At 41.3% G+C, this 11,931-nt stretch overlaps 1 protein-coding gene across 3 annotated transcripts; it reads left to right on the plus strand.

The window, feature by feature from the left end:
- The first annotated feature begins 201 nt into the window (after positions 1-201).
- MBD4 (methyl-CpG binding domain 4, DNA glycosylase) lies at positions 202-10,074 on the plus strand. Of its 3 annotated transcripts, XM_079964559.1 has the most exons (8): positions 202-506; positions 1,398-1,658; positions 2,836-3,638; positions 4,432-4,506; positions 5,678-5,812; positions 6,822-6,971; positions 8,531-8,634; positions 9,786-10,074. In XM_079964559.1, the coding sequence occupies exons 1-8, from the start codon at positions 460-462 to the stop codon at positions 9,861-9,863; spliced, it is 1,653 nt and encodes a 550-aa protein (XP_079820685.1). In that variant the 5' UTR covers positions 202-459; the 3' UTR covers positions 9,864-10,074. The 3 variants fall into 3 exon arrangements, with proteins under 3 accessions (XP_079820685.1, XP_079820687.1, XP_079820686.1); XM_079964561.1 differs by lacking the exon at positions 4,432-4,506; XM_079964560.1 differs by lacking the exon at positions 9,786-10,074 and having other exon boundaries at positions 8,531-9,624.
- Positions 10,075-11,931: the final 1,857 nt, after the last annotated feature.

Here is an 11,931-nt window from a genome sequence, read left to right on the forward strand (position 1 = left end):
CAAGGCAACACGCATGCGCAGTGTCCACGCGCCTCCCCTCCTTTTTTTCCCTTCCCTTTTGCACAAGGGGGAAAGCGACGAGCGAAGCGCCCTTGGTTGTGCGCACGCGCAAAAGCGCCTCTTGCGCATGTCTGAACTCTCCGCCGGGTTCCTCCCCGCCCCCCTCTCCCCAACCACAGTTTCTAAGGCGCCCGGGGGGAGGACGCGCAATATTAATATTAGGGGCGAGTGGGACGAGGTTGCGGAGAGAGGAGGAGCTTATGTAGAAAGTGCGCGTGCGCAAAAGCCCACTCAGGTGTATTCGCGCTGCTCGCGAGGTTTGATCCCGGCGCGAAGAGGAGGGAGCGATCTCTTGGTTACTGTCATTGTGCGGGTTGGCGGCGCGCGTGTTAGGAATGCGCACGCGCCGTAGGAGCCGGCGCGGGAGAATTTGCCGCCTTACAAGAGAGGAGAGGAAAGATGTCCTTGGCGCTAGTTCAAGGGGCGACGGGGCAGCCTGACGGCAGGTAAGGACTTAACGCAGGAGGGAATGGCGAGGGCGGGGCTTTTGAAATAGGAAACGCCCCCCTCGGCCAGTTGCTTTGATCCTCCTTTGCAAGCAACTATTATCACCCTCAACCTCATCACCTTTCGTTTGCATGCAGTGATGTCACGGCAGTTTGACAAATGGCACGCCTGCGTTCTGCTGTCTTGACATGATGGTCTTCTGTCTGATTACAGATAGGTAGCCGTGTTGGTCTGCCATAGTCAAAACAAAAAAAATTCCTTCCAGTAGCACCTTAAAGACCAACTAAGTATCTGAAGAAGTGTGCATGCACACGAAAGCTCATACCAAGAACTAACTTAGTTGGTCTTTAAGGTGCTACTGGAAGGAATTTTTTTTGTTCTGTCTGATTGAGAGCTATGGCAATACTGCAAACCGGAATAAAGCCATTCTTAACTTGTGCTGTTCCTAGCCTCCTGCTTCTATTGCCCCATTGGTTCCCATTCCCACTGCTTTGCGTGCTTCCACCAAATGAAGTGGCCTTCTCAGTGATGGCACCTTAGCTATAGAAAATCCTCCCCAGAAAGGCTTGCCTGGCACCCTCTTCATTTCCAGCACCAGTGGAGACCTCCTTATTCACCCAGGCCTTTTAGGCAATTGGTGTTTGAAGCCCGAAAAACAAAACCAGGGCTCTCCGTTGCTTAAGTTGTACCTTATTTTTCTACCTTTAGGTGCAAAATTTATTGCCTCTTACTCTGCCAGAAATAAACCAGTTTTGAAACAACCGAAAAGGAAATGTGGGGGAGATGCAAAAAAAAGAGCAGTTGAAATGATTGAGAGGTTCGAATGTCTATTTAAGAAAAGGCTACAAAAAGGTGAAACTTGTTCTGATATTCTGATAATTCACTTTCAGTGATATAGGTAATAGGCACCTGACTGAAGATGCAGACAAAGAGAAAGGGCATCTTATAACAGCAGGAGGGGAATGTGTTGATCCCAAGGAGGAAGATACTGAGACCATCACAGAAAGTCTAACTTGGTGCAAAGAGTCTGAAGCAACTGTATCTTTCCTGGCTCCTCTGTGTCGCAAAGCTGTTCCTGAAGGATGGGAAAGGATAATAAAGCAAAGACAGTCTGGCAAAACAAAAGGAAGATACGACATCTATTTTGTCAGGTACAGTAATGCTGATTGTAAAATTTAACATTGTACATCTTATGTCATCCAAATGATATTTTGGTGCACTGAGAGCCATAGTGTCATAATTATGTTTATAATAGGGAGAAGTGTAAATATACTGTTTTATGTTTAAGCTTGTTGAAGTGTTACTAAAAAGAGGAAAAAATTATGTGGGATTGCTGTTGTTTTCTGACAGAACTCTCATGGCTTTGACAATAACCTGGTATTCAGAAATTTGACAGATGCAATTTTCTGTACTGTTTCATCTACATATCCAGGGTTGAATGGTCTATCAAGAAAAAAGGGGCTGTGTCCCACCAACAGCAGCAGCCCCCAGAACACAGCAGCCGCCCCCCCCCCCCCCGTTCCTCCTTCTTAACCACAGTTTGAGCCCTCTTTCTCCCCATCTCCTGCATAATAATCACTCTTTGCTTCTCTTCTGACTCAAAGTCTGAATTGTTGTAACCTGCCCCTGCCCCCATAGCTCTCCAGAAGCAGAGGGCATTGGGCAGCTTTTTTCCAAAGAATAATAGTGTTCAGCTGAGCAACAACTTCAAATCCTCCAGATAGCCTTCCTTCCTTCCTTAAGATTAGAAACACATATCTAGTCAGGACACAGTTTTGTGTTCCCCTTTAGTACTCCCTCCAACCAAGCGTCATGCTGATGGATTCTATGCTATATAAAACATCTGTGTTTATAATATTTGCAAATACTAAGTTCGTGTTCATTTGTATCTCATCTTTCTGCTGCAATTCCCAAGGCAGCTGTACTTGCACCACTGTTTAACTGTAAATGCATTTATAACAGCTTACAAATAGTTTAAGTATTGGAGCTTCAACTTTGATCTTCCAAAATATATATTTATTCGAAAAATGTATAGTCTGTCTTTCCACAATATAATCTACAGGGTGGCTACAGTTGACAACTTGTATCCAACCCTTTCCATGTGAGAATGGAATAAAAGTACACTCCTACAATGGGACTTCACCATCCTTTCTTTCTCCCTGCTGACCCCTGCATGCCCTCAGAACCTGCTCTGACCCTCCAGAGCTGATTTTGGGGGTGCGGTTGCTGCAGGGGGGAAAACCAGGTGAAGTCCTGTTGTGCAACACTGCATTCCACTCAGCGTTGCCCTTTGACTTCTTTTTACTTGATGGTCTTTTTCCCTTTTAGTCCCCAAGGAGTGAAGGTCAGATCCAGACGTGCACTTTTGGATTACTTTAAAAAGAACGGAGAGACTGTTCTTAAATCAGAGGACTTCGATTTTTCTGTCTCTGTTCGGGACAGTATTCAATCAAGCACAAGGGCTCTGGGGTCAGAAGGACAGAACTGTATCACTAGCAGCCAGACTCTAGATCTTGGACCGCAGAGCAGTGAAGAAAAGCAAAATAAGATTTTGGAATTTCAAACCAGTGCTGGTGAGCCAGATTTGCAGGATGGGCCCACTGCAGAGGACCCCTCAAAGGATTCATGTTTCACAGCCCAAGAGAGGAGTGCTGCTCAGAGGAAGACCCAGATTAAGAAAGCTCAATGCGGTTCAGAAATGGGGAATCTGGATGATGCCTATAACACAAGACAGAGGAAACAACCCCCAAAAAGTCAAAGGGCAGAAATTGTTAAAAATCCCAGAAGGAAAAAAGATACATGCATTTTTAATAGTGTCCATAAAGTGTGCCAGAGAGGCTCAAGAAAAAGAAAAACATGCTTAAAGGATGAACTGCTGGTTTCTGAACCAAAAGTGGAGTTGCATGTTGGACCAGTAGCTGCTATCTTGGAACACAAGTCAAGCACAGAAGTTTTAAAATGTGATGAGGATCCCACCAGCGTAGTTTCTGTAGCAGCTGATGAAAACTTTTCAGAACTGGAAAACCGGAGAAACAGGGTGCCTTCAGGGAGCCAAGAGTTAAACATTGCTTCCAATATGGAAGTTACTGAGTCACAGACCAGTGATGGGAGCCATTTTACATCAGTAAAAGGTATATTCTTCAGAGTAGAGCTCTTTTCTAAATTTCCTGTGGAGATAATCACAAGCCAGTGGTACAAATGAGCTTTTTTTGCCTCATGCTCTGTGCTTTTGGTGTGGCTAGTATTGTCTACCTGATTTTGCTGAATGTGACTGTCTGAGCTCTGTCTGGTCCTTGGGACTCTCCAGTCTGCCATCCCCTGTCAGTGTCCCTACATCCTCGAGTGCTTTTGCCTGGCTAGAATGTTTCTCTTTTTCCTTGAACCATAATAAATGCCTCTTGCTTGCCTGGATAAGTCAGCTTCAAATCATGGCTTTGAAGTCATTAACCATAGCTCCCTGGTTCAGAAAAAAATGGGAAATCATAGTTAATGGAAGACTTCTTGATTTGTTCCCACTTCAAAAGGTGATATTCTACTAACTCATCCTATCAGTGCAAGGATTACTGCTAGAGTGACAGAAATCCCCCCTACAGTGCACGTCCCATGTCACATTGCAATTGCAGGTATTCTTGAACTGATGGAACCCTGACTTAACACTACATTGGATAAAGCCCAAAGAAAGGAGCAAGGAAGACTTATTCACATCTTTGCTTATTAAGCTGAGAAACGATCTTCCAAACATAGCCAGTGTAGCTGCTGGGATAGACTACAGTGGGCTCCCAATCCACCACTCTTTAATGATAGAAGATCCTCTGTAAGAGAATGGCACATACAAAGATAGTGCAGTACTTAGTTTTATACGAATTCGCAATGAATTATATATATATCTGCATTTGTTTTTTACTTTGCTTTTCAACGTTTTAGAGGACCATTTTCGAAGACCTCAAGTGGAGAGAAGGAAAACCAGTCCATATTTTTCTAGTAAATTCATTCAAGGAGGTAAAAAATGCTTTCTATGAAAATGGCTTGTGGGGGGTTACAAGATTTAGCAATATAATTTGCACACCAATCCTAGCCATATTTAGTCAGAAGTAAATCCAATGTATTTCTCACTTGCATAGCTAAGAGTACACACATTTACTTTGAAATAAGCCCACTTAACCTATTGGTAAAGGTAAAGGGACCCCTGACCGTTAGGTCCAGTCGTGACCGACTCTGGGGTTCTAGCGCTCATCTCGCTTTATTGTCCGAGGGAGCCGGCGTACAGCTTCCGGGTCATGTGGCCAGCATGACTAAGCTGCTTCTGGCAAACCAGAGCAGTGCACAGAAACGCTGATTACCTTCCCGCCGGAGCAGTACCTATTTCTCTACTTGCACTTTGATGTGCTTTCGAACTGCTAGGTTGACAGGAGCGTCCTACTGGTACTTGGTTCCAAATAAAAGTGCTTTAGATTGGGATAGAATTTATGTGAGGTAAGAAGAGATTACACAGCAACTATCCATAATTCTTACTCCTTTCCATGTAGTGGGTCAAATTAATGGGTCAGATTATTACCAGCTTTTGGTTGATATGAGCACTTCATAAATGTTTGGTATTGGGAGAGTAAATTAAATCTGAATAGTAAGGTATCCAATAAAAAAAGCTAACTGTGAGCCTAGGAAACTATGGTTTCTCACTATGTAAATAAGCCACTGTGAGACACTGCCTTGTATGTTCTCTCTTTTTGTGCACCAGAGGCTATCAGAAGCTTCTTCCAATGTTAAACAAACCCTAGTTCCTCATTACAGCGAGACTTGGGAGAATTGTAGTTGTTTAAAACTCTTGCTTCAGGACAGACTACAATCAAACTATGGTGACTGATATTGTAGAAGCAACTTTAATAAGTGGGATTTAAATAAACCACAATTCCCAGTAAGGATTGCAGTTGGGCAAATGAAGATGAAGGCTTACAACATGGACATGCATCTCTTAGATGTTGTTCACTTCAGCTGATCCCACTGGGCTCTTGAAAGAGCTGTTTCTGTACCAGGCTCCTTAGAGCCGGAAGAGGCAGTCAAAACGATCCTCTTTCTGCTTCTGTCTGTAGACACAGATTGATTTAAGGAAAACAATGTATTTAAATAAAAGAGAGGCAACTGAATTTCACATTTTGATTCTCTCTCTATATAGCTCCAAGCCCACCTAGAAGGAAGGCCTTTCGGAAATGGACTCCACCTCGTTCTCCTTTTAATTTGGTCCAAGAAACACTCTTTCATGATCCATGGAAACTTCTCATTGCAACTATCTTTCTGAATAAGACCTCAGGTACAAGACGTATGTTCTCCCCTGCCCCCCGCCCAGCCCCTCACTTGCAAACACACCAGTGTTGAGCAGCTTTCCAGTTATACAGTCCCACACTGCTGCTAGGGAGCATTCACGAATCTCTTATGTGGGCAGAACTGATTACTTCAGTTTTTCCCGTGGGGGGCTGGCTAGATAGTAAATGGCTCTGCTTGATTCACACACATTCCCCAGGAAGAGAGAAAAGGGCCAATGTTGACCTTGACCTATGTGAAGTGGGAAAAGGGATACTAAAATGATGACACCATTTTGTGCAAGAGGGATTCCAACACATACTGGAACTTTGGGTTTCTGCTGTTCTGTCATCCTAGTGCAACAAATACCTAAAAAGCTGTTTTGCAGTTAGGAAAATGATGGGAAATGCACTGAAAAGCATGGGATGAAATAATGACTAATGGGAAGACATGATGCAAATCAGTATGAATGTTTGTTCTTGTTTAGCTGCCCGTTAAACAAATCAGAATGAATGCTCAGTAAAGATTGCACACATTTTATCTTCATCTTAAGCTTTGTGTAAGCAAATCAGGATGAATGCTGAATAAGCAGGTTGACTAGAATAGACCTAAATTTTGCCATTTGCTGAATGTATTATACAAGTTTGGGATCATGCATACCTTTAAAAATTGAGATGACGCATCTTCTGTGTCTGTACTGAAACAAAATATATTTCTGTGCTGCTGGAGTTCTTCACACAAGTCTTAATTTTCTCCTGTGGAAGTCATTTGATTGTAATGCGTAGTAAACACATGTGTCTGTTTTGCTATACATACATGTGGCCAGAAGACACGTTGGCAGCAGGATTCATGCCAAGTGTGGAAGATTACATGAAGATGCTTCTTAGTTTTGTTACTTTTAGTAGTTGTTACATGAGGTTAGACATTATCTGTATTAGAAATTCAGCATATGTGCCTATGCCAGCCTTGCAAAGAAATTCAGTAGAAACCCTACTATTCACTGTCTTATATCTGACTAGGTAAGATGGCCATCCCTGTGCTGTGGGAATTTTTCAAGAAATATCCTTCACCTGAAATAGCAAGAGCTGCAAACTGGAAGGAAATGTCAGAGTTGCTTAAACCTCTTGGCCTTTATGAACTCAGAGCAAAGACCATCATCAAATTTTCAGGTAGCAACTCTTGGCATGTAATGTATATTATAGCTTGTTTTAGAAAGAGTACATTATCTCATAAAATCCTAACTACGGCCCTGCAGAGTAGATCAGTGTTGTTATCCTCATATTACAGATGGGAAGCCATGGCTGAGAGATGGTGGTATATTAAAGGCCACTTAGTGACTTCATGACTGAGACAAGATCTGGAGATTTTTCAGCTGCCACTGAGGTAGAACACTAAAGACTATGATCCAGAGAAATGAGAACACACATGCTTTGCACATGAAACTGCATTTCTGTTTTATTCTTTTACTGGTAGTTTCTTTTTCCAAGGTTGTCTCTATATAAGCTTGGGTGTTCTTCAGATCCATCAAACTAACACAAAATATATTTGAGAGATTTGGCATTAGGATTTATTTATTTTTAACAGTGCACTCCTATTCAGGTTTATATTCTACTGTGTTGTATGAGGCTTCCTCCTCAGTAAGTGAGCATAAACTTGCTACCTTGAAGGAACATTTGGAGTGGGAGGCGAAAGATTGGAGAACAGTGGTGACATTTCCCCTTTGAAAACCGTCCATATTGAATTGCTGAACTACCCAAGCACAGAACATTTTTTTAAAAAAAGCACAGAGGCTACCAAATGAGGAAGTGGGGAGGTTTTGAGGGAGGAAAAGTTGAGAAAAAGAATTAAGTCCACATACAGCATTTATACATTTCCTTTCTGCTGTAAAAAGACTTCTGATCTTATTGACAGCCATTTAGATAACTGTTTGGAGAGCTGCATCTGTGACACTACATTTTAATGTCTTCTATGCTGTGTCTTGCAGTTTAGAAAACCGAAACTCTAAACTTTATCTTTTATTTATAGATGTCGTTCTAGTCACTTCCGTCAGCATCAACGTAGCATGCTAGTAATAACTTGCTGTGATTCCTTGTAGTATCAGCCTACCAGGTGTTGTGGTGTTGTGTACCCAACACAGTGTGTCAGTTTCCAGCAGCCCTTAATAAACTACAGTGCCCAGAATTCTTTGAAATAAAGAATGTGTTTCAAAGGTGCTTTAAAGGTGTAGTGTGTACCAAATGAGGAAGTGGGGAGGTTTTGAGGGAGGAAAAGTTGAGAAAAAGAATTAAGTCCACATACAGCATTTATACATTTCCTTTCTGCTGTAAAAAGACTTCTGATCTTATTGACAGCCATTTAGATAACTGTTTGGAGAGCTGCATCTGTGACACTACATTTTAATGTCTTCTATGCTGTGTCTTGCAGTTTAGAAAACCGAAACTCTAAACTTTATCTTTTATTTATAGATGTGTTTCAAAGGTGCTTTAAAGGTGTAAGTCACACACAGGGTAGACCCATTGGAATCAAGTACATTGATTTCACTGGAACTATTCCCAAGTGACAAATGTTAGACGTCACCCATTTTTTTCACCCTTTTTTGATTTTTAAATAAGTTCTGTGTAGCTCACCTCTTATTCAAAGATGCATGTTTTCACAAATTTTAAAGGTGAATTTAATGAATCCAGTCTTGGATATGTTATTGTACGTTTTTTGTTTGTTTGTTCCCTAGATGAATACTTGGTCAAACAGTGGAGGTATCCTATTGAGTTGCATGGGATTGGGAAATATGGAAACGACTCTTACAGGATCTTTTGCATCAATGAGTGGAAGGAGGTAACTGATGCTGCCATCTTCTTAAATCAATGAAAGATTAAGTGTTCTGCTTTTGATTTTTGTAATGCCTGTTGCATGAATAACATCTGATACCCTTTTAAATGTGTTGTGGGAATGGATGGGTGGGGTTATTGGTTTGTTGTTGTTCTTTTTATTATGTATTTTGTGGTTTTTATCTCGTATTTTTATGTTGTGAACCACCCTGGGATCTACGGATGAAGGGCAGTATACAAATTTAATAAATAAATAAAAATATATTATGGAATGACCAAGGCCCTAAAAAAGAAGCCCTTAATCTTGTGGTACAAGACCTACGGTGAGGGCAGGCCCTTTCTCCTTTATTTGTTTTTAATTAAATGATTTTTCATCCACCAAACCAAAAAAAGCTTCCTGGAGCAGCTTAACAGAGATCAATAAGAAGACACTACTCTCAAGCCTGCAGCCTAAGAGACAGGACACAAAAGGAAAAGCGATTGGGAGGGAGGAGGGGAAAAGCAAACACAGGCACTAGCTCTAGGTTACCCTGTTCTATAGCAAAAAGCAGTCACAAAAAAGAGAGACGAGCCAAAAGTTGCTGATCTGTCAGCCAATGATTGTCCTCTGGTGTAACGGCTGCTGCCAGGTGGCAGTTGTTGGAAGGAGGAGCCTGACAGAGCGTGCCTCTCCGCAAAGCTGAGGTGGCTCTGCTTCCCTTCAGTCCCTCTCATGTAAATGAGCATGAACCAGAACTGCACAAAGCAAGTGGGTACAGCTCTGTGATCTGCTATGCAGCAATAGTCTCAGAACCAGCATTGGGATGGGGTGGGTGTGGCCTTCCTGCAATGTAGCACTGCCATTTGGTTGCGCTCATGCCTTGCAGAAGATGCGGCAATAAGCTCTGCAGAAGAATTTGTAGGCATCAGAGTGGAGGAGAAAGCTGGACTATCTTCAACCCTTCACCGTGAAGATTCAGAGCTGCTTTATATTGTAGTAGCAAACACAGTTGCAGCGTAAGACCAAAGCTGTTTAGTGGGACTTATTTCCAAGTAAATGTACTTGAAATTATGGCAATAAGCCAAAGAATGGTTTCCATTTGTGTGCTTGAGACTCTGAGCTTAATACAATTTTTGTATTTCTTAATTAAAATGGTTAACATCCTGATTTTTTTTCAGGTACAGCCGCAAGACCATAAGCTGAATGTATATCATGCCTGGCTGCGGGAAAATCATGATAAACTGAATATTAATTAATGCATAGCTCTGTGTAGGTACAGTATCTACTGGGGGTTTTTTAATATCAAACTCTTTCAGTCATTCCTCTTGGTTACTATAAATGTAAATATTTTAATATAGATATTGTATTGTATAAACACTGTGTATTAAATTTCAGCATTGGTTTATGTACATAATCCTGTTCAGACCTTTTGTAATTAAAGTTGACTAAGAGTTGTGTTAATATTAAGTGACACTTTTTTAATTGTTCAGTCCTTCAACACTGCAAATACTGTACCAAACAACCATGAAACTTACTTAACCTTACTAGAATGCAACATAATTGCAGAATAATTCTCCAATTTGTTCTACGATAGATGCAGTTCTGTATTTAATTTACTGAAGTCCCTATAGCATATAATATTAAATGGTTACAAATTCAAGATATAGAACCTTCTCTAAACATCACCAACTAAGTCATAACTGGAGTAGACCCACTGAAATAAATGGAGCTAAGTTCAAGTGTAAATGGATTTTCACTAGCTGGGGTAAGTCATGGTTTTATATCTACCCATTGAACCATAAGAAATAAATTCAACTGGTTCTTAAGGAAATCCTTATTCGTAACAATAAAACACATTATTAGCAAACTCTTTCCTCCTATTTCCTCCCAATTCTCTCAACTAATAGGTCCTACCCAGGACAAACAACGTAAGCACAGATTTCTAGCTAATTGAATACAACATATAGTTTGGTTTAGGATTACGGTATGTCCAAATCCCTCACTCATGGTTTGCCCTGCTTCAAATAAACCACAAGCTGTAAACAAGGTTTGTTCTTAGTCTATCGCTCATGGTTTGTCTGGGGTGACAAACCAGAAGCCCAGGTTTGGGCATAATACCAAGGCAAACCATAGCTTACTGCTGGGCAGTGTGGTGGCAGCAAGACTGGGAGAGGAATGCAGTACTTGCCATATTTGCTCCAGGAATCCACATTTGCTCATCTGTGCTTAGGTGTGGATTGCAAACTACTTGGGAAATGGACTTCTGTTCTCACAAACAGGGCTTCATTTTGCTCATAGGCTTTCTTGCTCCCCAAAATATGCTCCTGGAGGAGTACAGAAGACCATGGGGGCAAGGAGGGGAAAGAAGTTATGTTTGATGGTACAACATGTGAATCTCACTTATTTTTATTTGCCTGCCTTTTTTGCTCAGTGATAATCAAACATCATTCAAAGAAAAATCACAAAGAATCTTGGTCCACAAAGACTAATTTACTCTTGCATAAGCTACCATGGGCCATAGCTCATTGCATTTGTGAAGGTTCCATGCCATGAAGGGGTATAACATAATAAATTAATCCTTAAGAAGCTGCAAGACTCTTGGGCACATTTTCTGCAGCAAATGAACATGGCAAAGAAAACTGCAAAGAGCAGTGTTTGTTAAGAGTGAAAACATCACAGCACCAGCCCTTTCCTTAAATAAAAGCAAGTGGCCTTAATAGAAAATATAGTTCCAAATGGCTGATTGTGGCATCTTGCTGATTCTGTGGGTTCACCCTATCTGTACTTGAAAGCAATAATAAAAAGAGGAAAAATAAAATTACAATAGAATAAAATAATCATATAAAACTTAGAAAATAATGAGTGCCATAAAATATATTTCATAGTGGAATACAAGGTTTTCACTGGTACCAAACATACGAAATATTCATGAATGTTGCCAAAGAAACATTTAGCGGGACTGTGCCAACAATGAGATTGTTTGTGATTTATTATATAACCAAACAAGTTCATGATGGGCAGTGTTCATGCTTTAGAATTTAGGAGTTCCGGGATGAATCGTGAAATAGACGAGTGCAAACTTGAATAAAATATGGGGGGGGGGAGGCCTGCCCCTCAAAATTGGATCACATGACATGGCACACTCACACTATTTGAATGGCAATGCCCATCAACTGGAGGTGGGTGGGCCCCCTCAAATATTTTAGGGGGGCGAAGACCCCTCAGGCCCTAGGAGTTGGCTCCTATGGAAATAGGGTTGTCATACGTCTGGAATTTGCCGGTTATATATAATATATACGGAATACCGCTGTCTTTAGCGGCATC

Source organism: Podarcis cretensis (genome assembly GCF_951804945.1).
Source record: "Podarcis cretensis genome assembly, chromosome: 2".
NCBI classification, from domain to species: domain Eukaryota; kingdom Metazoa; phylum Chordata; class Lepidosauria; order Squamata; family Lacertidae; genus Podarcis; species Podarcis cretensis.